This window comes from Micromesistius poutassou (genome assembly GCF_964030765.1).
Source record: "Micromesistius poutassou genome assembly, chromosome: 13".
NCBI classification, from domain to species: Eukaryota; Metazoa; Chordata; class Actinopteri; order Gadiformes; family Gadidae; genus Micromesistius; species Micromesistius poutassou.
Genome location: NC_140283.1, coordinates 8,432,829 through 8,458,531, shown reverse-complemented (window position 1 = coordinate 8,458,531; position 25,703 = coordinate 8,432,829). Strand labels below are relative to the sequence as shown.

Here is a 25,703-nt window from a genome sequence, read left to right as displayed (position 1 = left end):
TTCTGTTCTTTCCCATCAGCTCAGCAACTCAATCTCTGTTCTTCCCACTATATTTGTCTATTTGTGACTCACCCTACCTCACTCACTCACCTTTTACACACACACCCACATACACACAATGCATCACTCATTCTATACCTTCCCCTTTATCGTATTTTCCTGATGGTATCCTTGCACAGAGACACACACACACATGCACACACGCACATACACACAGACTGACGATGGGATGCATTTTATATGCTCATATATATTATAAGGCAAAGCAAATGAAAGGTAAATACACTGTATATCAGTATGAAATGCTTAGCCATATATAGAGTTTTAAGCAGAATCAGTACCCCTCTATTATAGGCTAGGTCTACATACATGTTCGGCTGTTATGGGGTGAATTTACTGCATGCAACCCTCATGTAGCCGAGGGTCGGTGAGGATTCATTTCTGGGCAGATAGAGAAGCATTCCTGCCATATAATACATGGACTCTTATCTCACTATCTGGTGACCCAGGCCTCTAATGCTTCTTACACCAATTCATTTATTGGTGGTTGAGTGTAAACATTGCAAATTCCATGCATGGAATAAAGCCAATTAATAGGAATATGCAGCAGTGTGCAAATTCCCTTGATGTGCATGCACCTTGCAGCAGGTATGGAAATCACCATAACAGTGGTCTGTTTCCTTTGTGTATCTGCCTGTGTGCCAGCATGATTGTGTGGGCTCTAAGTGAAGACACAGAGAACGGAGGAAAATAACGTCAATTTAAAGAGAGACCTAAAGTCGGATACCTCAAGATACATAATAATATAACTGCCAATTTATTGATTGATTTTAACAGCGGCATTCAGCACATACATTTGATTACAGCTGTGCGTTTTAACCGTGGCATACACACACACACACACACTCAGAAAGACACACACACACACACTCACAAGGAGGCATAGCCAGACTGTTTCTTTTTAGATTAGAGAGCTTGAAAGGTCTCTTGTATTACCGTGGCCTAATCTTATTCTACACTTGGGACAATTTACTCACAAATGTAGCCCTGGCAAAGTAGCCTTAGCATTAGGGATGTTAAGGGACTGTAGAATACGTAAAAAAATAAAACGCATTATCCCCTTTTTCCATATCAGTGCAGACAGACAGAAAACATAATTAGATAAAGTTCAGAGTAAAATTGCGTCTTTAACATTTTTAAATGTCAGCGTCTGTTGGCCTCTTGAAAGTGCTGAGAAAATGTCTCGGAGGAGAGACATAAAGGGAGTGTATTGTGAGAGAGGCACTGGCCCATGGGACTCAAGACACAACCACATCCCTAGTGGCACCAGATACAGATGCCGACTAATACACTGTAGTGAGTATAGTGTCAATATATACATACACACACACACACACACACACACACAAGAACATGATCTCCATCACAACGTGTAAACGTGTATACAAAACAGAATGCATGCACTGGTAATCAGTTAAAGGTCCCATGGCATGAAAATTTCACTTTATGAGGTTTTCTATCATTAAGTTGAGTTCCCCTAGCTTCCCTATGGTCCCCCAGTAGCTAGAAATTTAGGTTTAAACTAGGTGTTCAAATTAGGTGTAAACCGAGAAGTAGGTATCTTGCGCCACCTTTGAAAAAAGGATCGCTGAAACGCTTTGATTTGGCTTGGTTACCTCCCCTTTCTCTGCTTGGCCCGCCCAGAGAATTTGGCCCGCCAATGAGACAATGAGCTAGGACCATGCGAGCGCCACATGTGTGTGTGTGAATACACACACTGTAACACAAGTGTTCTTTGTTATTTGGATAACTGTTCTGCTGTTGGTGTTATGGCACATAACACGCAACACAATAACGCAAGCTTGCATAAAGCTCCCATTTGGTGAAAAGACTTCTGCATCGGGTTGGTGGAGAAGGAATTGGGAACTGCGACATGGACGAGAAAATGAGTATTGTCCAGGATTGTCCGTCGGAGCCCCGCTGTAGCGGGCAGCGGGGCTGGGTGGGCAGCCCCGGGGGCGTTCAGCGGGCAGTGGGGCTCCGACGGATCACTGCCGCGGTAGCGGGCAGCGGGGCTCCGGCAGGAGACAACCCTGGGCAACGGGCAGCGTTCAGCGGGCAGCGGGGCTCCGACGGACAATCCTGGGCAACGATCCTTTTCTCCTCCATGTCGCGGTTCCCAATTCCTTCTCAACCAACCTGACGCAGACAACCCCGGGCAACAATCGCGGGCAACAATCCCTTTCTCCTCCATTTCGCGGTTCAGTCTGTACCTGTATCTGTATCATCCGGAGGCGCAAACAGCTTTTGACCATGATAATATATTATATTATATAGATATCTAAATATAATGTGGAGCTCCAGGACTCCCGCTGAAGCACCCGGAGTGTTCAGTGTTCCACTGTAAACACTAGCGCATGGTACCGTGGCCGCAAGCTGCTCAAGGCCACACCCCCACCCTCCACCTTGACCCGCCTCTGAAAACGGCACGTTTGTGGAGAGCTCATTGTGGGACTGGCTCGTAGTGGCTGTAACTCTGCACCAAGGCTGAATTTCTTAAACGTCTTCAAGTACTGTATTAGGGGCCCACTAACACCTATATTAAAGCATCCATAAAATATGCCATGGGAAAAATATGCATGCCATGGGATCTTTAACGTTCTAATAATGTAGGTTATTGTTATTGTCGTCATACATTTACGTCTATTTATTGAGCATGCACTTTGATCCAAAGGGCCTAACAATTGAGACTGCGGACCATCCCGACATGCCATCACACTGGGAGGAATTCCAAAAAGGTGCAGGCAAGATTCGACAGGACAACTCAGGCTCGACTTAACAGCTTTCGAATAGCAAAAGCAATCAGAAAAACAAGGAGAGCCGATGCTTCTTTTTTTGTCTATGTTTTGTTGTTTTGTATTTGTGGTACTTGAATGTGCATAATAGAAGTTCTAAAAAAATAAAACAGGTGGAGATTGGGAGATGGTTTTTTTCAGGGATTCTGCATATCAAATAAAGTGAGGTAGCTTGCTTTACCTTCTGAGGTAAAGCAAGCTACCTCACTGTTCAAACAGCCTTGTGAGTCCATCCTGATCTCCTAACATCTTGACTGGCCTCAAGCCTGTTCCTCTTCCAAAAATTAAAAAAATATTAGGACCAATCAGTTCTCAAGGGAAGGGGCTTCAGTTCATGACCAACTAGTTGTGCCGCAGTCTGCTGGATTAAACAAACAAAAGCGGACCCCAAGGTAAGTGTAGCAATCCTATAAAATAAAACTGGAGCAATTAAAACTGTTTAATCTGCAATAGACTGAATAACTATATTAAAAAAAGACATGGAAATCTGAACGGAAGGCTTTTATCAGAGGAGAATATATTTTACTTTACTCTTCGCACACTGAATTGGCATGTATGCATGAGTGTCACTTAGTTATATAATCTGAATAAGGAATAATTAAGAGAAGGCCTCATTCGAAGGTAACGAAAACACAGCAATTCTTATTTTCATAGGATTATATATTCTGCCAGATCCCAGTAACTATTTTTTTTAAAATCCAAACAAGGCCTGTTCTATTACACTTGGCTGCAACCTTACAAGTCACAATTTTCATAAATTATGTCTTCTGATTCACATCTAAGTGTAAGTGCACGTGTATTGTACGACTTGTGGCCTGTATGTAAACGAGCCAGGGCAGAAAAAAAGCACTGTCGACAGCTGAAGAGAGAGGGAGAGAGACACAGAGAAAGACAGAGAGGGGGAGGTACAACAGAGACAACATGTCTGAAGCAGTAAATCGCCGCAGAATGACAGAGTGGTGAGGTTATGACTACTGTCATAGCTTAAAGAAGACATATTGCTAATAAAGGAGAGACAAAGAGCGATATCACTGCAGGAAAGAGATGAGAGGGAGAGAGAGATAGAGGGAGCTAAGAATTAGAGAGAGAGAGAAAGAGAGGAGAGAGAGAGAGAAAGAGAGAGAGAGAGGGATGGAAAGGTAGAGAAGTAGCGAGAGATAGAGAGAGATAGAGAGGTAGAGAGAGAGAGGGGTAGAGGTGTAGCGAGAGAGAAACACACACTGGGAGAGCATTTGAACGGAGAAGAGGCACAAGGCTATCAGTGCTGTCACATCTGGCGAGGAGAGGACAGATAGGGTGGCAAATAGGACAGCGGGGGACGCTCAGAATGATGAAAAGTCATAGGGACCATGACGGCTACAAGATTTTGTGTGTGTGTGTGTGTGTGTGGGTGTGTGTGTGTGTGGGATGAGGGGATGTCTAAGATGAGAGATAAGAAAGATGAGCAGGCCATTTACCTACATTTCACTCAAACCCTGAAAAGCTACATTCCACATTTGGCCCAAGGCGTATTGTGTTCTTAAATCACTGTTCGCTCAGAGTGAACAGATCAATTCTTTTAATGGGGTCAGAAAGGAAAGTATAGTCAAACACTGTCGATCCGGGTTCTTTGAAGTCCTTTGAACTACAGAGTGTGTGTGTGTGTGTTTGTGTGTGTATGTGTATATGTGTATGTGTATGTGTATGTGTATGTGTATGCGTATGCATGTGTTTGTGTTTCAATGATTCATTCATCGCTTGCACATTTGCTTCATGTGTCTGGGTGAAGCTATATTATACCTGGTGTGTGTGTGTGTGTGTGTGTGTGTGTGTGTGTGTGTGTGTGTGTGTGTGTGCGTGCGCGTGCGTGTGTGTGTACGCACGCGTGAAACTCAGCATGTGTGTCTGCATGTCTCAAAGTTTGTGATTTTACGGGAACCAATTCAAAACACACGGACCAGAATGAACGGTCAAAGCAAGAGAGCGCAAAACAGCCACGGAGACACGGAAAGAAAAAGACATCGAGAGACGGACGGACAGAGAGGGGCGGTACCTCTGCACGGCGGGCCCCCGCGGCGCCATCCGCTCCAGGCCGGTGGGGGGCAGGTGCCCCCAGAAGTCCGGGAAGGCCAGGATGCTGAAGCCCGGGATGGACCTGGTGAGGGCGGCGGCGGCCCGGTACAGCTGCGGGTCGTGGTGCGGGACGTGAGCGCCGTGGCTGGCCAGCAGCCGGTCCACCAGGCTGCTCTGATGGGCCTCCTCTCTCCTCTCCTCCTCCCTCTCCCTCTCGCCCTCTTCCACCTTCTCGCCCCCCGCCCCGTCGCCGTCGGCCCCCCGCTCGTACAGAGTCCTCTCTTTCCTGGGAGGGGATTGGAGGATGGTGTGTAGGAGTGCCTTTTTGTTTGTGTGTCTTTTGTTGTTCGCTGTCGAGGCTTGCACAATAAGAGCACTGACACGTAACAGCACACAGCACCGGAAATGTAGCGCAATATTATGGAGCCAAACCGAAAACGCAGACCATTTTTTTCACAAGCCTACAAAACCTGAAAGACGTGATATTAACGTTGATAAAGTCATTTGCGCGAAGGGCCTCTGTTTCGAAGGAAGCTCGAGCACTTAATTTCTGTGTGGGCTGATGGTGTGGGAATATGAGCTACAGGTCAAGCAGTGCTCTGCCATGCATGGAGCAGGACATAAGGAGGGTTCAAGCAGCATTATATGAGGAAGATGGAGAAGAATGCTGCAGACATAGAAGGCTGCAGACGTGGGCAGTTTGCCTGATGAATCAAGGTAGGCAACCATTATGGATGTGAATTAGAATATTATTATTAGAACCCCATACCATTTAATCTAAAAATATTAAAAAAAACATTTGAAAACATGTTTCAGAATGGTATGAAAGAATTTGCCAATTGAAAAGACAATACCACTGAAGCCAAACATCAAGGCTTCGTCCCATAGTATTCGAATGGACAAAACCCTTTAAACACTATTAACAGGATACCATTGGATGAAGCCTTGATTTTTCAGGGTTTTTTTTACATTTTTTGGGTTGATTTCAAAGAAGGGTGAGTGTGGTCCACTTACGTCCTGTCTTTGCTCTTTGTCCCATGTGAAAGGCTGCAGCAGATGGACCCCCGACTTTGGAAATCACGAGGCTCCAACTGGGCAACTGGAGAGTGCGTGTGAGAGAGAGAGAGAGATATCGTGAGGATGAGAGCGAGGCCATTTAATTTAAGTCACACAAGGTCACACAAATTAAAATCTCACGATTTTAGATAATCAGGCAATAATCTGGAGGCCTTTAATCATTAAAGTGTGCTTTAAGACAAGATACAATGTTCATCATTCTTCAGACGACTGTTTATTGAATGACAAATTTGACGAACAAATCCCCACACATTTTTCACCTGAAAAAGCATGTGTAGCCTAATCATTTTGCAGTGCTATTTCACAAAACTCAAAAGCCGTTATGTGACTCTAAAACATACAGTCAACAGTTGTTGTATTTTAAGGAGCATTGTGCTGAGGTGTAGACCTGTTCCCCGGAATAGTCCTGACCTTGTGGGCCTTCTCCTGCTGTGTCTGGGCTGCCTGTGGAGCTTCCTGAGGAGCTTCCTGATGAGCTGCTGCTGGGTGACCCAGCACCTTCCCTGTCCATTTTCCTCCCGTCTCTCCTGAGACACGGAGGAGGAGGACAAGGAGGAGGAGGAGGAGGAGGAGGAGAACAGCTCCGGAAGAAAGCCTCCTCATCAGACGATGAGGATGAATAGGATGCTGTTGATGACGAAGAGGAGCTCTCCTCGGGCTCAGAGCCAGATTCCAGTTCCTGGGAGAAACAAGTGTGTGTGTGTGTGTGTGTGTGTGTGTGTGTGTGTGTGTGTGTGTGTGTTTTCTACATAAATCTCATGGTTCGGATTTCCATTCAAATACATCATTTTACAACAGATTTTCTGGAGGGGTTTTGCTGGAAAATATAATCCACAATGTATCATTGTGTCCCTGAAAATGTAATGTATCGATTCAATTGAGTTGAATATATATACATTGACTCCTGAAAAACATTTGGTCCTCATTCATAGACTAAACAAGCACTACATAAAACCAATAACTGCAGCGTCACGCTATCCCAGAGCAGGGATATTGCTATACAGCACAGACCAGATGGAGAGATGAAAAGCCTCCACATTTTAATATCGCTGAGCCAATACCTAGAACAGCAGGAAAAAAATATCAGCAAGAACAAAATGATCACCTCAGTAGCAGAACATGTCAGCAATGTCTGTCATATTTCAGTGTCAGCAAATGGTAAAGCATTCAGGGCCAATGACACCTCGAAACAGCCACGTTGGAAATTACAGAGGGGAAAGAAGTTAATGGACGTGTACCTCTGTTAAACCTTGATGGTATAATATTAACATTATGGGGCTATGCAACAGCCAATGACAGAGCATTATAACGTCATTGACTGAATATATGAAGTACATATAGATGTATATTTATAGGCCTTTAGCATTCAATTGTACTTTGTATGTGTGAGTGTGTGTATGTGTGTGGAATGCAGGGTGGGGCAGTGGACAGGTTGGCTGAACCAGCATCCCTCGACTGGGTAGGGTTATACATCTTGCTTAAGGACTTATATGACAGAAACCGCCGAGGGGAATCAAACCCGAAACCTTTTTTTAGCTGTGGGATAGCATCTCTTCTCACATGAATCTCCCCAACCATAGATATCATAAGTTTACATCCCAGAAATCATCATATGTTTTCGGAAAAAAGTATAGGTCGCCTGAAATGTGGCAGGGTGGTCTAAAAGGTTACCATGACGCCCGCTAAAAACAATATGGCGGCGTCCTCATCGTCACCCATGCGATGTGTTCAGAAATAAGAGACAAGAGACCCATCCCCTTGAAGTTGAGCCAGAGACAACAGAACGAAACACGAAAACGTGTCCTCCTCAAATGCATGTTTATATTACATATTTTGACGTTTTTATAATAACTGCCGCGAACGCAACCAGGTGTTCGAATAAATAATCTCCGACAGCCGTGAGAAGTAATGAAAGAGCAGCATTTAGGAAAGAGGGAAAGACCTGCCTCTTTCTGTACCCCATCACAATTACTCGCATTTTAGCTTTCAAGCGTGTCGCTTTACATTCTTTTGGGGGTGAACAACGGCGCTTACAGAAAAACTAAAAGTATTTCATCACGTCTGCACCGTATTTTCCCCCTCCTTTTTCTCCCTCGCTGGAGCCACGCGTCTCTACCGCCGCGGCGATATGTTTGTTAGGGAAACGCGCGCGCGAGAGAGTGTGCGACCTATTAGCGAGGCATTATCGCATTTATCACGAGTCAAGTCGGATGCCATCCCGGGCTCCGCCGCGTGAAACATTACCACAGGCCGCGCGGCTCATTCATTACCCGCCATCTGTCTCTGTCATATCCGCAGCCAACGCGCCACGCTATTTCTGTCTTTGTCACTCGCTCATGCATACGCTGACAGACTCTCGCACTCCCTCGCTGTCTCCTCTTCCTCCTTCCTCTTCTCCTTTTGTCTTTTCCTTTTACCAAACCCCCCCCCCCCCCCCCTTCTCCGCCCCCCCTCTTCTCGACATCACTCATGTCTGCCTTTGATGATAGCCGTGTAAGGCATGGTGGTAATTACCATGTGTGATATTAGGCCTTGATCTCCCACCCCCCACCCCTCTCTCTCTCTCTCTCTCTATAATCCTTCCTCACTCTACTGTCCTCTCTGCCCTAATGAATCATGTCTACCTGCGGTAACAGCTGTGTAAGTCATGATGATAATGACCATGTATGATTAGAGAAAAGAAGCACCAGCCTTACCCCTCTCCCTCTCTCTCTCTCTCTCTCTCTCTCTCTCTCTCTCTCTCTCTATCTATCTATCTCCCTGGCACACACACACGCACACACTCACATTCTAGCGTGCTCTTTGTGTCCCACGATGCTTTGTACCCCCACTTTCAATTCATTTCCTGAACAACTCATTTAAGTGACACAATCACCCAAAATTGTTGTTGTCCTCACTGATGTATAGGAAACCCCCCAAACTAATTAAACATGACTTAAAAGGCGATTGAGGCTAGATCAATTTCAGAAATTCATTAGAGGAAAGTATTGCCTCTCTTTCTTCTAATATATTGCCTATTGACATATAAAGACAGTGTCTAATATGCCATCAGCTACGTCTAATGAATACCAATGTCCATTTGTACAATGGACTCTAGTCCCTTCACCGTTGACAACGTGGTTTATTTATGTATGTGTGTGTATTTATCCCTTTCAGGTGCCAAAAGTACATTGTGTGTGGTTGAGTGACTTTTTTCTGTTACACAAAAAATCTGCTCTACCTCTGTTGCTCAATGAAAATGAATGGCAACGCTGCTGATGTTCGTAAATATTGCTGATTGAACTGGGTCCGCAAAACGCTTGCCTTGAGATTCCCAGCACAAAGTCAATGCTAATGATCGGTTCTAGCTCTGAGGCTGATTTTAACGATAGCTCAACCACACATACATAACACTGCATATTGGTACATTCTGACAACAATACACACCTGGAAGTCGTGTGTGAGCTCCGGACAGAACTGGCTGTACTGGGCCAGCTGTTCTCTGGGGCGGTCGGGCTCAGGGCGACTTCTCAGGGTGTTCAGGTCCGTCTCCAGGTCATCGTCCTGGAGTCACACACACACAATCACGCGAGCACGCACACGCATACAAAACACATCTTAAATGACTCGTATGATCTGAAAGATCTGAAAAGAGTATCTTTTATTATGTTTTCATTGTAGCGCATTATTACCATCAGACACACAAAAGTGAGAATGTCTTTGTCCTTCTCACAGGGATATATATGTATTTATAGATGGATAGCCATCGACATTGAAAGATGCTTAGAGAGGTGCCATTGACTTCGCAATCCCATTTGCTGTTATGTGTTTTTAGATGGAAGAATGACGCGTCATAAGTGTCTGGCAGAGATGTCTGCAATCATAGACTTTAATGATTTGATTGCATAAATGTTGTTTCTTTCACACATTGAAGCCATATAGCTTATGTTGTCCTGGTGTAGACGGACCAATCAGATACCAACAATGTAGGCATTTGTATGGTTTACGCACACATGCGCGCACACACACACACACACACACACACACACACACACACACACACACACACACACACACACACACACACACACACACACACACACACACACACACACACACTCTACTCTCCTCTGATCCAACACAGCTCCTGCAAACCCCAACCTTCCTCATGCTCTTCCTCGATTGCACCGGCAAAATTACTCCCCAATCACTACATTCCCTCCTTTTCTCCTTTCCTTCCTTTCAGTCCTTTTATAATGTCAAATCCAACGCTTTTCTCTGTCCTCTCTACTTCACAAACCTCCCTCAGCCCATCTGTCCTTTGACCTCATCCAAACCTTGTCCCGGCACTCACTCTCACTTACCTACTTTGTATCTTAGTATCTGTAGTATCTCTCTCTCTCTCTCTCTCTCTCTCTCTCTCTCTCTCTCTCTCTCTCTCTCTCTCTCTCTCTCTCTCTCTCTCTCTCTCTCTCTCTCTCTCTCTCTCTCTCTCTCTCTCTCTCTCTCTCTCTCTCTCTCTCTCTCTCTCTCTCTCTCTCTCTCTCTCTCTCTCCTTCCTTCCTTACGGACTCCTGCGGCTCATTATCTCCACCACCTCATTGCAGATTAATGGCGAGGAAGGCTGGGGACCGGCGAGTGGCCGGGTGGGACAGTAGGGTGGTGCGGGAAGTCATCCCTGCTCGCCTTGTGAGACCTATCCTCAGCACCTCCAGATAATGATGCATTGTTGCAGCACCCGATTTGTTCACATATTGGTACATGTCATCATCCACCTGCAGATTTCCTTCGCCTATCGTCACCGCCCAGCGCCTATCATCATCCACAAGTGCTAAATGCGACCTTTGTTTTCCCATTCACCCACCCATTCACAACCTCAACTCACCGCACTTCAACGCTTGTTTTCTCTCCCTGCTAGCCTTCACCGCCTGGCCCGCCGTCCTTCACCCTGAAAGCCCGTCCTCCTGCCAGCCATCCCCCTGAAGCTTCTCCATCTCTCTTCTCACACTCGCACCATTGTCAAGTTGTTTCTTTTTTTATCATAATTCCACAACATCTCTTTCTCCCTAACATCCTTTCGATCATGGCCATGCCCTGTTTGCTTTTAAAAAAGATGTTTCCCTTCCCCATCTCTCTCGACAATCGAGTGGCCATGGATTCATTTGAGAGGGTCTCTCACACGTCGCTGCCGCGGCTGTCGATATCCGAAGCGGGCGAACCCACTATTTTATCGTTCACCTTTTTACTCTTCAGTGATCATCTCTGAACTACCCAACGTTACCGCTGTCAATCCTTTGGCATTGATTCACTCCCTCTATCATTTTCACTAACCCTAACCCTAACGCAGTCCACAACAAAACGGATGGCTGTTTGGCAAATGCTGTTTGGCTGATGGCAAATTGAATGTATTGTCACAAAGGAATGCCACATAGACACACTCAGTAGGTCACCCACGCGGTCACTCACAAAGTCCTTGCTCTCACTCTCTTGGCTCCCATCTTCATTATCTTCATCCTCGCTCTCCTCTTCGCCGCTCTCTGCTAGACACAGAGAATGATGCATGTTACATGTGTGTGTCACTCTGTTTGTGCTTGAGCGTGTGTGTGTGTGTGCGTGCGTGCGTGTGTGTGTGTGTGTGTGCGTGTGTGTGTGTGTTTCATTCAAGTGAAGGTTTAGTTAACCCTGATCTAACTTCTCTGTTCAGTTAATTTCTGTCTTTTCTTTCACTTTATTTGGAGTTTTTGTTCTCCCTTCCCAATTGCCTTTCCTTTATTCCCTCCTCTCCACAATCCCTCATTCTCTCTTGCTGACCCTCCCCCCTTTCAGCCAAGCTGTAAAGTCCTGCGCCGGTAATCACATATACTTTTATTGGCTGTGCATTACAAAGTGAAGGTCAAGTCGAAATCTGTGGTGTTTCAGTGTGGGCACTTTATTGTACAGTTTGCAGTTTTAACCTAAAAAAAAACGTGCAGGCATGGTAATAGGTCAAAAACTGAAAATAAGAATAACAACAATTAAAATCAAGCTTTGTTACATGGAGCATTACAAATTAAGCCTTTAATCAAATCAGTATTTCTGTGCATGTTTAATGGATGTCTTTTTTTAAATCTGAATATTTTATATTAAGTTATACAGTGTACATAGACAGCAAATTGGCCATGTCTCGTAATTTCTCCTCACTATAATGGCAACATATTTAACATTATTCCATAGGATGTCACACACCCTACAGCATCTAATTTGCATCACCATGGGGGATAATGGCTGGGATTATATTAATGTCTAATTGTTTCATTCATCTTTACTCAAAATATCTTCATCTTCCAAACAACATACTTTAAAATGTGGCAAATTTGGGTTCCCAGAGAAATTGTCTTCCAGATAAATGTTGTATGTGTTCAGAACAATAGCATTGCTTGTGCATTTAAACCTCCTTTCACACTTCACGCATAGTTTGGCTGCTGGAAACCCAGCTGAAACCCAGCTTTAGATACCAATATGTTAATATCTGTCACTGCGCCTGCTGAAGGCAATAAGGGTAATTGTACTATGAGTGTTGGTGAAGACATATTTCATTAAGGACATCCAAGGATATAACAGGAATATACTGCGACCAATCCTACCTTTACAACCACTACTACTATTACTACTATTTCAACAAAGCCTATAAAGGTCAGTGAAGAAAACTGCCCAAGAGAACCACAAGTGTGCAAACAGAAAGTGCACATTAAACAGATAATCCTTTCACTCTAGAACTAGATCTCTAGCACAATTCCAGAAAAGGCTGGAATTGTGTTTTTGATTTTAAAATCCAAAGGAGCCCTTCAACCTCTCCTTAGAGATGCGGGAGTATAGCAGACAGCAGACACAGCAGCGTACCTCAATGGGTCACCACGCACCCTTGAACCTCATCTCATCTGATCTATCAACACCGAGAGAGATCACTGCCCTGCATCTCTGAACACTGGCTTTGATCCAGAGCGCCTTTGCATTTCATTACATACACAGTGACACAGAGGAAAAAGGGCTCTGAAGTGCTGCTGCTGTGTCTACCCGCGGCCGGGAGAGGCTTGTGTATTGTGGCATTAGGGTTAAGGTCTACGGCAAAGTCATTTCCAGTCCCTTCTTCCTATGAGCATGTGTGTGCTGGTTAACGGCCCCGGAGCCAGAATGATAAGAACATTGTAAAGGAGAACGAAAAGACAGAAGCAAGGCTAGACTAGCAAGACTATCAAGATGGGATTTTGTTTTTGAATTGGATGAAGCAATATGAGAAACACGTAATCGGAAATGGATATCCCTCAAACACAAGTCCCTCTCTCTCGCGACTTTATCCGTCTGACGGAAGTCCCGCCCCCTCTCTCTCGCCATTAACACACATTTGGAGCACCCTGTCCTGGGCAAGGTTGTTTTTTTTACCTGTGCTGCCCCATGCAGCAGTAGGGTCCTCTCTCCCGGGCAAGGGGAAGGAGTAGGCGGAGTGATCCGATCTCAGGGGAAGGGGTGTTTTAGGATGGCAGCTCCTCATCAGCTGAACCGAGGGCTCCACCAGAGCCTCCGTGCCTTGAGAGAACAGACAGGCCTGTAAAGCAACACACAAAAAAAGAACAAATAAATTGCGTTCAAACAACAATTCAATAGATTGATTTCAAATTGCACTCCTACTCATGACACCAGGGACGTCGACCAAAAAAAAAAGTTTTCTATGACTTCCAATATGTGGCTTTGGCTCTGAAACATCGCTGTGATTCTGGTGTCTGAAATCTAAAAATAAGAGGAAGCATTCTGTCATTTGTTGCCTAGACAGCCCAAATATATATTTATTACGTTTTTAAATCCATGCTGTGGGATACATGTTGCAGCAGCATTTTGGTAGTAAATATGCTAAATAAGATAAAAGCATTGGCAATGATATAAAAACATTATTTTTATTCATCAAATGTGTGCATCTGATACAAAATCCCTGATCATACTAACGCAGCCGAAAAACACAGTAGGCCTAGTTTTAAATTGAAGCTGAGCTGGTATTTCGGCCAAAATGAAAGTGTCGTGGCTGTCTCTACTATTTCCTTCCCTAAGATGTATCCCCATTGTGTCCTGGACTCATGCTAGCCACTTGCTACCGGAAACATCTAACTAAAAAAGACCGAAAGTTGACATGAATCAACCGTGTGTGCCCCCATTTTGATTCCAACACTAAATTGGCTTCCACTGCGGCACAGTCTCTGTGTACCAAAAAAAAAAAACACAGCGGAAAGGGAAAAACCAACACAAGACAAGACGCGCCAAAGAAGGGTGGCCCGGGCAGCCAGAAAGAGAACAACCTGTGTGGTTTGGAACAGGAGGCGGATCCCCCCGTGGGCCAGCACGGCCTCCCTGCCCGCCGCGCTGTGGGCGACCTGGTGGAGGCATCGCAGCAGAGCGAGGCGGATCCCGGTGGCCGCGTGTCCCGCGTCCCCGCTGTGCCAGTCCTGGTAGAGCATCAGCAGGCCAGACACGTAGCCCTTCGACACCGCCGCGCGCACGTTTGCCTCTGAGGAGGGGAGGGGAGAGCGAGTGTGACGAGGGGAGGGAGATGCCTTGTTAGCTTTTGTTTTTTTTGCGTGCGTCGTGCGAGACGACGGGCTGGAAGGACTGTTGTTATGGCAGTGGGCGCACAGCATTGCGGGCGTAATTACCAGTGGTGGCCATGATTTTTTTGGGATTCAAATAAGAAGAATATGTAAAAGAGAATGATTGAATCCCAAAGTGATGTCACTTCCTGCTGAAATGCCTGTATTTTGAGTCTGAGACTGTTGCCAGTGTGGTATTCTATGCTCCAGAGTTTGTGGTGCCCTGCAGTTTGCTGTTTTTGCTTAGTTGCTCGTTAGCATGTTTACCTTAAGGACCCAGTGGAGAGCATAACAGCACTTTTGATTTAGCTTTTTAATTTGACGCCTAATCCCTGACCCCAAATAAATGCTGTAAAGGATGTAAACATTTAGTGTATACAATGTAAACAGACCTGACCAGCTCAGCCACAGGGCTCCAAAGAGCTCTTAAGAAGGATCCGGCAACTAGTGCAATAGGTTGATGCTTTTATGGTTGCAGTACAGGCCCACGTTATCTTCTATAAATGGAAGTGTAATTCAACCAGAAAAATTCCTACTAAATGTATAAAGTGGTGATGAGTGTTAAGTTTGAATATATATTAACATAGACATGTATGCACATGTGTACATGTACATGCACACGCACACACACACACACACACACACACACACACACACACACACACACAGGCGCGCACACACACACACGTATTCATAATATAATATTTGATAAATTCCAATCAGGACTGAAAATCCCATCCTTCTCGATTGATTATAAATTAATCAAAATGACACATACAAAGTACAAACTCAACTAATATAACTAAATATAAAACTCTCACTTATCTTACCCCTAGCACTTCTCATTATTTCTTCTGTTTTCTTGTGACCTTTAAATATTTATTGGCCTGACAGTTTCTACTGTGTCTGAAACGCGTTTAGGTTCAATCTAACATTAATGAGCCCCATAGGGCGGAGTACATGTTAAAGGGACTATGCATTATCTTTACAAGCAGCCATGCATGTGCATCGACCAGTGTGCCGTTGTGCTGTGTCAGATCCAGCAGTGTCCATACTAGGCTAAGAAAACACAATCGCACGGATGATGTATTGTTGGATGGATTAGCTCCAAGCATAGTTATCGATCATTTGAGTGAGCTCTGCGATGTGTTCAGTTGAGGAACACAATGTACAACTCATGAGTTATCAATCAGCAAAAATATAACAACATGATATCTATCTAGTAGGATAATATTCTGTACTTGCTTGTGATACTTGACTAGTTATATCTATTGCATAATAAAGGCATAATTTGTTTGCAGACTGGAACTGAAATCAAGAGATACATTATTTGATGTGGATTATAAAGAAAAGATGGTGATACAACTGATGAATGATACAATAATAAATTAAATAAAACGAAAAAAAAAAATGATGTGTTATAAGTATAAAAAACTTAAAATAATCTGTCCTGAATATGAATGTACTAAAATCCAAAGAAATTCACTTAGAAATGCACGCACTGAACCGTTAACGGTTAAGCCCAAGTATTTGGTGCAAGTGCTGCCACTAACTTTTAAATTCATCTGGGGACCACGTTTTAAATTGCAAATTATTGTGGGTGGGTAGCTGTGTGTGTGTGTGTGTGTGTGTGTGTGTGTGTGTGTGTGTGTGTGTGTGTGTGTGTGTGTGTGTGTGTGTGTGTGTGCGAGCGTGTGTGGGTGTGTGTGTTTTAATGCATTTTCCAAGACAATATAGTGCCATGCAGTTCAGTTTTGATGCTGAGTGGAAATTTGCTGGCATAATGAAGTGAAATGGGCAGCAAAACGCAGTCAAAAAGCCACAGGAGACTTGATTTCAAAACACCATGCTGTTATTCTGTGTCACCATGAGGAATGTTTTCATGAGGATTTTCAATGCCTGAAGGCATAATTAATAAAGCTGTTGGGGCTGTAAACACACACACACCCACACTCACACACTCACACACACGCATGAACGCATGCACATGCACGGATCAAAGCATCCGCTGAGGAGAGCCAACTGCTGGTTCCTTGTGTTAATGTGTGTCCACAGAAGCACATCTACGTTCATGTTCAAAAGATAAATGACATGCAGTTATATGTCTGTGTGTAGGTGTGTGGGCGTGAGCACTCAGTGAGCGTTGTGGTAACGTAAAACCGCATGATAAACCTTGAATGAAGCAATACAGAAAAAAATTGAGAACACTTACACACTTACTGTATATGGCTAGCAGTTGTGTGATTTTTTCCTAACCCGAATATTTCACTCACATGTGATTTGAAATGTTTTGCTGTTATAGTTATTCATGTTATTCTATACGTTGTTCACTGTTCAGAGTGTAGGTTGGTCCTATACACTCATTGAGTGTCTGTTTTTTTTTAAGGAAAGCAAATCAATGGTTGCTGTGTGTCAGTTTACTGATCATATTTGTCAAATGACGAGTTGGAAATGTTATTCAGGTAAATTACCTGTCAAAAGTTTTCAGATATCTTAGCTATTTGTATTCCTTTTCATACTTTACCTCACAGATCTGCCAGTCAACGTCAATCATAATAATGATCATATATTTCCCGATATAGTGTCTCAGGCTTCAAGACAAACATCCAATAACCAAACAAAGTTTTGATGGCAGTAATGTAATGATCCTCTTCACGCCAAGTGAAATCTGTGCTTCTCCTATGAATTCCAATACAACTCAATCCTGCCTTATTTTTAGATGTGCCATATTATTATTATTATTATTAACTCTTCTGCAGGGCCAGGGCTACATGGGGAGGCAAGAGAGTGAACAAACTTTTATTGATTTCTAGTGGACATTGAATGGTATGAGACAGTGCTCACAACAATAAAATACACAACTAAACAAAAAACTCACAGCCTGGCAAAACACAAAAATATTTTTTAGCAATCTGTTGGTTTGTCTTTTTGGATTAAACATGAGAATGATGAATTTCCGAAAGACATGCAGGCATGAGTAGCTTTCTCGTCACACCAAAGTCTCTGATGCCATCCCAGTTGTTAGGTGCAGGCCGGCGCTGTCACATGTACATCCATATTTCTTTCACAACTGACATCTACCATCCAATAGAAAAGTGTCCACCGTGAAACACATCGTGCCGGGTTGTCTGTTTCTGTCAATATGACAGGATAGGGTAATTTAAACATAACCGTCCTTCACTGCGGTGCTCCCAGGGGCTGTGAGACTTAGCTTTTTCCCTGCTAGCTGTGCTCAGTGATCAGGAACGATAAGCTAGTGTTCTCTACAGTATACTCAAAAGAACATGTTTTTTTTTTTCTACACCTGCTGTCCTCCCAGTGGGTAAGGATTATAAAACTAAACTTATCTCAGCCCGGTTTTCTCTTCCCCTTTTCTTGTCATTTGAGATTTTGTTGGTGGACAGATTTTTGCAAAGCTATAGCAGAAAAAAACAAGACAATAAATACATGAAAATATGGAATCGATCTAAAAAATATACCCTTATACCACAGCAGTTCTTTGGATCGCTGCTGGACTAAATGTCTCTTTAGTCCCAGTGAGGAACTACTATGCTAACCTGCAAGCATCACTGGCCCCAAAATGGTCAAAGAATGTGCTTCAGCAATTTTTCCAAGTAATCAGATTAGTTATTTTATGTTTCCTCTGTGTTTTGAAGCCCCACTGGGATTTCAACCTGCAGGGGGCGATAAAAATGTTGCCCAAAGAGCCCTGTCTTCATGGTCTACCAGGCTGGGAAACGTCAGTGAGATCCAGATACATGAACCAGCTGAATTTCCATCCATACCACTGCCGCAAGGCATCTGCAACAGGCATTCAAATATCAAGGTAAAAGCATGGAAAATGCCGGCACTATACGCTGTCGCTTAAAATAAGTAGAACATATGAATAACAATGTTAGTATGAGTAGACACAGAGCCATAAGGTAAGTGAGTGATTGTACGTCTGATTCCTGATAGGAGCGCCTGTGCTTTTAAACCTAGCCTGCCAATGTCCATCTGGAAAGGAAACTCACACTGGATTTTGACACCTCGGCTCCAACTGAGGGCAATGGAAAACAAATGGGTTCAATGTTTCTAGTTGTGTTCAGGATTTCAAGATTTATATAAAAACATTAACTTTTTACAAGTCTGGGTCTTTAACTGCTGGCGAACCTGCAATATGTGGAGTGGAGGTGGAGCTAGAAGTGGAATCGTTCTGTGGGCTTGTACAACAACACCACGCATTCAAAGACAGGCCCCTCGGGTGAAACAACAACACATTTGACGGTTGACAGTTTGCAGCCCTATAGGTTAATAGCGGTGTAATTGCCCCCTTTATGTTGGTTACCAACATCGCATTAGTGGATCAAAGAGAAACAGTGAGACCTGCTCATTTCTGATGTTCTCGTTTAGGAGGGAACACAGCGCTCTTGATGTGCTGAGCAAATTGGCACTTTGACATCAAGTCGAGCACAATACTGCATAAATCATGGAGGGCTCAGAGGTCTATGAAACCCCCAGCGCCGCATGCAGAGCCCCCCACCCCCCCACCCCCCCACCCCCCCGCTCCATCCCCCATCCCCCACCACCCCGCCCAACTTAGAGGTGACCATACAGGCGACCCACATGTATATAAAATGAAAGAAAGCAAAGACTTGAAAGAAAGCACAGGCTTAAAAAGCATATCTGTAAGTCTCTCTTTTGTAGAGTTCCTATTGGTAGTTGCACAGAGGTTTTTTTAATGCAGCTGTATGCGCCAGTCATCCCTGCCCTGGCCCCAGTTGCTAGACTGGAGCATGAATTGTTAATATTTAGCTGTCAGTTGCACCAGCTTATTGACCACATGACTGTTTGAAATGCAACAGAAACTCTCTTGAAAAGTCTGACCTTGTCTGAGCCCTGAGCCAATTTGTGTTGCCGGAAGACTGGGAGATACGTTATATAAAAATATTATATAATTTTTTTCAGCGGGTCCTTCTAAACATACTAGTGATGGTGAATGCATGGTGCAAGGAGGTGTGCATGCGTGTGGGCACGTGTGTGTGTGTGTGTGTGTATATGTGTGTGTGTGTGTGTGTGTGTGTGTGTGTGTGTGTGTGTGTGTGTGTGTGTGTGCGTGTGTGTGTGTGTGTGTGCGCACACAACATAATAGTTTGTGTGCTGCTGTTGAGGTGAAGTTGAGATGGTTTCACTGGCTGCAACGGGCAGCTCTGAACGGCGTGACAGAGCAGGGTGGGGGGGATGGGATGTGGATGATGTGGGCGTGGAGGCGTGGATGGGGGGGGGGGGGGGGAGGCGGTCTTTGGCTTGGAGGAAAGTAACGCGAGGAGACCTCGGCTTCCGAGTCGCCGACACACAGAGCGTTGTTTGTCTGCCGTGTCGCAGCTGAGATTCAAAGGGAATAAATTACGGCGTCACCGCGGGAAAGAGCATGTTTAAAGATGCTGGAGAGATGGGCGGGGTGGTGGGGAGGGGGGGGCGAGGGGGTGGGGAGGGTGGAGGAGGGGAGGGATGGGAAGAAAAGTGTGAGGGGGGGGGGGGGGGGGTAGATGAGGACGAGAGGAGGGGGAGGGTGGAGGAGAGAAGCAGTGGGGAGAGGAGGGGAGGGGATGTGAAGGCGAGGGGGAAAATGAGGAGAGGAGAGAAGGGGAAGAGGAGAGGAGGGGAAGCATGCTTGGGGGCGGAGGGGGTTGGGAAAGGAGAGGAGGTGAGGCGTGCTTGGGGGAGGGGTAGGGGAGAGGAGCGGAGGCGTGCTTGGGGGAGGGGAGGGGTGGGGAAAGGAGAGGAGGGGAGGGAGGTGGCAGGGGGGGTAGAGGGTGGTACGATTGTGTGGGCAGGGCAGGCAGAGGAATATGCAGGTAGGTGACACAAAGATGAGCTGGAAAGAGAGGAGGGAGGAAGAAGGGACAAAAGGGGAGTAAAGGGAGATATTTTGTGGCTATGGCAAAGTAAACGCACATTAAGCCGGGTTAAAGAAAGATAAAATGTAAAGCTCATCGTTAAAAAAAAAGGGTTTGTGTGCGCTTGTGTGTTTGTGTGTGTGTGTGTGTGTTTGAGAACGAGCAAGAGAAAGAGAGCGATGGAGGGAGATTGTGAGAGAGAGAGCAAGAGAGACGTCTGTGTGTCTGTTCGTGCTCATCAATCTGAGAGTAAAACAAAACAGCCACATGCATGCAAACAGACCCGCACAGACGTGTGTCTGTGTGTGTCTGTGTGTATGTACGTGTGTACGTGTGTGCGGTGAATCACAACTTTTGTCTCCCATAAGTTTCTATGCACCTCGGTGCACAGCTGGGATTTTTGAAATGCTGCAACACTGACCCCATAAGGCCAAACTATATCATTGTCAATAAGACAGTGTTCTTACATAACTCGTTCAACTAGCCAAAAAACTGACATCTTATGCAGAGAGAAAGGAAAATGACCAAAGTAAGTACAGGAAACAAAATAGGGGGGGATACACTTAGGCAATCATTATTTTCCATTGCCATTTATCCACATTTTTGCCTGCCAGGATACACCCAATTTTGCATGTATCCTCATTGTATTAAAACATTGTTACTCATGTTCATCTTCTGAGGTTGATATTTTGTTAATTTCAGCAGTATAGTATATAGTGTGTATACTGAAGGGCCATCAAAGTATTGTACTCATTATGTAACCGGCACGATGCGTGTTCCTGATAATTACAGGATCTTGTGAAATGGGTACAGCTTGTACAGCTTTGCAAGACCCGCGGTTGCTGATTATAGCATTGCAAATAATCATGATAAAACCTGTAAAACCTGTTTCTGTGGGTGTTGGTGGTGCACTGAGCAGACACCTGCGAGAGAGGCATGCGTTGTGAGAGAGAGTATCCGACAATCTTTCATTTTCTGAAACTGTCAAGCTTGGAGATTTAATTCGTTCCACTCAGGGTGGCTGTGTCAATATAAAAAGAGGTTCATACCCGGTGTTTATTTTTATTTTTTTACTGGAGTGAATTCACAGCCAAATTTACATATTTGCCATGCAGGGCAGCAGTAAGCCAAGTACTAGAGGAAGACCATCCCTGCCTCCAACAACCTCCCTCCAAATTCTTTGCACATACATTACAGTGAAACCAATGCACTGTAATGGGATGTGGTATCATGCTTGATTCCATGAAACTGCATTATATGTACACACACACACACACACACACACACACAGTGCACACTGCATACTGTATACTGTACCCACGCACATACATAATACATAATGTGGTTCACTTCACATGCGTGTCTGTGTCTTCCTCTATGACCGTCTCTGTTACGTCTAGTGTCATGGCTTCTGCAGAATCCTGATCTGTGCTAATCGCACTCTGAGCAATAAACAAGAACACAATGAACCATGAGTCATGAGTTGGCCCCCAAGGACCACGACTAAATAACAGGCCAGCACACCAGTCATGTTTTGCACTTGTGGCTGTGGAGGAATTTCGAACCAACCTTAAAAGAGAAAAATCAATATGTACCTTGTTTGTGACTGTAAGAGTCTTGATCCCGGTCGCCTTGCTAATGTGTTATTCACCAGTTACACGTCAAGCCGTGTGGCCCCCACTCCCTCCATGGCTATGCTCACCCTCTCCCCCTGGTTCTCTCTCTCTTGCTCTCTCCCTCCCTCTACAGCCATGCACCTACCGTATCTCTCCCGCGCTCCCCAGTTCTCTCGCTCTTGCTCTCTCTCCCTCTATGGGGCTATGCACCTGCTGTATCCCTCCCTCTCTCTCTCTCTCTCTCTGTCACTCTTTCCTTCAGTCTCATCCTCTCACTCTCTCCTTTCACCTCTAACCTCACCCTCTCAAGAGTTATTCTATGAATGTATAATCTATAGCATTACTCTGAGGTTTAACTACCTTGAGACTCTGGGTGTCACTCTCTAATGTGAATCGATTTCCAGGTCTAAACTAACATAGTTAGTATTATATGATCATTAATATATGTCTAGAATATCTGTCTGTATTCAGCTATAATCCATGTATAAGGGTTTGAATGATATGTGCGTTGAAAGGGGTGTGTCATGCAAAACGCAAATGATGACCTCCCATAGCTAATTGCGTGCACCAGTGGAATAACTCTGCATGATGTTGCTGTTTGGAATTGGATTTAAAAAAAAAAGATTCTGAAAAATGATTCATCGTCATATCGCCTGTGTCTGTGTGCGTGTGTGTGTGTGTGTGTGTGTGTGTGTGTGTCACTGCCTCATAGCTTAATGTTGCTCAATTATAAACAGTGTTCTGCTGAGGAAGGTGCTTGATTAGCACAGAGTCCAGCACTCCATCTCTATTAAGGGCAAGAGAGCATCATCTGGGCGGGTGAATAATGAGGGTCAACTTACTGGTGCACAGCAGAGCAGCCAAGGCATCAATCGCTGCCCTGCAACAGAGGAGACCAAGAGGAAGGAGAAGGAGAAGAAGAAGAAGAAGAAGAAGAAGAGGAAAAAGAGGAAGGCAGGGAGGGATTAGTCATAAATACAACAAGACATCGGAAAACAAAGCTGGTTTATATATGGCTTCCTGCACACATGCTCTCCATGAGTTGGGGTGGGGTCAGGGACACGTACACACATGCACTTACAAACACACTTATCTCAATGAAAAGCCTTCTTCAAATCACAACAAATGCTTCATTTCCAGCACTGATTCACTATTTTCCAATTGTACACACATTGTACACACACACACAAGGCTGTGTTAACACACAGTCTTGTATGCGAAATGCGAAATGCATGTGTATGTGTATCCACACACCCACACTCACACACAGACATAGACACACACAGAATAATGTGAATTAGAGTCCAACCAATCATTCTTTTGTCCTGCTGCGTATGAAACAAAATATATTTAATGGTGACAGTAATAACAGCCAATTTGGTCATGTTTAGGCCTCTGCAACTGCATTTCATTGTGTGTGTGTGTGTGTGTGTGTGTGTGTGTGTGTGTGTGCATGTGCATGTGTGTGTGCGTATGCATATGCGTGTGCGTGTGTGTGCGTGTGTGTGTGTGTGTGTGTGTGTGTGCTTGCAAGAATACCACATTAATCACAAGTGCCACTGTTTAAACAAGTCGCCATACATTTACTTTTGTGCAGATATGATATGATGAAATGCCGAGCAAGAGACACACATGAATCAAAATGCAAGGAGACGAAAGAAGCTGTCACTGAACTGGGGAATCCCTGTCTCCTGAAACAGAGCCCAGGGACAATCCCTTACGAGCGGATAACAAACTCTCAATCTCAGGTTTAAATGGGGATATTTTCTCTTTTTAATTTGAAAGAATCTCAGAGTTCCCATAAAAAGAATAAAGAATCTCTTCAGTCCAAATTGGTCGACATATAGTTGAATTACCTCAATATAATGAGATAAAAGAGAAAAAGCATACAATTATTCAATGAAGCTCTTTGTTATATATTTGCATCCAGAGATGTATGTGTGCTTACTGGTACTTCTGGTATACAGCTGTATTACATAGTGATGACACATGCCTGCACTGGCTTTAACTGAGTATTTAACCAATTACATTGTCAAATTGAACTCAAAGCAAGGTTTTTTTTTGCTTTAGGGTAGATTCAAATACCAAGTCAGAGCTCTGCCATAGCCACCGTAATAAACCCTCCCACCATTTGAAAAGCTATTGTTGCCTTACGAAAGACATTCGAAAGATACCATCCGACTTCAGTTGAAAGGGTTAGGTCTATGGTGAGGGTCAAACATTTGAAGCATAGATCCAGCCTGCACATATTTGTCATATTTATGTCCCACGTAAAGGCACGACGATGCATGACATAATGTACCACTTGGAACAGGAACAGCCTTCCTTCCTTTTGTGATTGAGAACCCGAGGAAATCTATCTTCTGATTGGCCATTGCTCATGAAATGCCACTGAGCATTTGCATAAAGTTCAAATTTGCTCAACCTATTCACGTTGGCAGGCAGCCGTGGGGCCGCAGTGACGGTCTAAATCCTGACTTCTAGTCGCTTCATGAAGCCAAGACGCATTGGAAACGAAAGATTGGAGGACGTCTCCGTCTCTGGAGGGCCGCGGGGCGCGTGCGGTTAAGCAGAGTTCAGCTTAACCCAAAACCATCAGCCACTCCGCCGCACTGCAACGCAGCTAATTGGAGCGCCGATGCGCTCACACCCATAGACAATTATTCCATTGTCCATGCATCCAGCCATCTCCCTTCCCGCTTCGTCAATCAGGGTGACACTGCAGTCCTGCCTGATAATGTACACCAGCTCCCTCTGAGGCGGGGGAACGGGACAAGGGGGGGATAGGGAGGGGGGGGGCTCGCTAAGTCTTCAGCTGGGAGAGATATAATCCCTCCACTGGCGTGTCCTGGGTCTAACCCACTTATGTCTCCTCCCGAGTTTGTCATGTCTGATACACTTCTGAGGGGAGTCGACCCAAGGGGAATCCTGAACAAATGTCGGAGGAACCTGGGCCCGGCTGCTGTCAGGGCTGGAGCAGCAGTGGCTCTACGCTACAGGTTCCCTCCAGGATCGTTGAGCTCACCGCGCAGACTGAGCCCCAGTCACCCCTGCAGAAGAATAACTATTTCCAGCTATACTTGCAATCCGCAATCTCTTCATTTCGGTCAATACCACAGAGGGCTTGTGTACCCCCCCGCCCCCCCCCCCCCCCCCTACATAAAATAAGTCTGTGGGAATTTACAGAGAAACGTCAGTGAGAAAGAATAATATGAGGAGGCTGGTTTTAGAGGCTGCCTGGATGCTTTTATACATGGCTTGTTTTATGAGTTAATTGGAATGCTTTATGGTACAGAAAACAGAAAAAAAAGAATACATTTACCAAAGCATGGCATATCGACATTCCCTAGATGGTAACTTATGTTTATGTTTGCAGTAATGTATAATTTGTACTAGTAGTAGGCTTGACAGATACTCCCACAAGCAAAAGCTGAGGAACTGGGACGGTACGCCCACACACAAGAGACAGGGAGGGAAGGCCACACAATCTATTCAAATCATTGTCATTAATCATTGTCTTTCTTAGTTATGCGTTAAGTTGAGAGTCAAAGTCTTGTGTGTGTCTCAGATTTTTCTAATTTTTGCCATCAGCCATGCAGGGCATTAATTATTCTTTTCATCAGATGCGTCAGC

At 44.7% G+C, this 25,703-nt stretch overlaps 1 protein-coding gene across 4 annotated transcripts in view; it reads right to left on the bottom strand.

Moving 5' to 3' along the window:
- Window positions 1-25,703, bottom strand: part of agbl1 (AGBL carboxypeptidase 1) — a 103,044-nt gene that overhangs the window by 51,632 nt on the left and 25,709 nt on the right. For 3 of the 4 annotated variants that reach the window (XM_084477082.1, XM_084477084.1, XM_084477085.1), the window contains 8 exons: window positions 22,913-22,950; window positions 14,288-14,496; window positions 13,383-13,545; window positions 11,430-11,503; window positions 9,411-9,527; window positions 6,396-6,663; window positions 5,922-6,006; window positions 4,888-5,193 (listed from right to left, as the gene is read on the bottom strand). In XM_084477082.1, the coding sequence (XP_084333208.1) occupies window positions 4,888-5,193; window positions 5,922-6,006; window positions 6,396-6,663; window positions 9,411-9,527; window positions 11,430-11,503; window positions 13,383-13,545; window positions 14,288-14,496; window positions 22,913-22,950 (1,260 nt within the window). The remainder of the gene's footprint in view (window positions 1-4,887; window positions 5,194-5,921; window positions 6,007-6,395; window positions 6,664-9,410; window positions 9,528-11,429; window positions 11,504-13,382; window positions 13,546-14,287; window positions 14,497-22,912; window positions 22,951-25,703) is intronic. The other variant, XM_084477083.1, reaches the window with a different exon arrangement.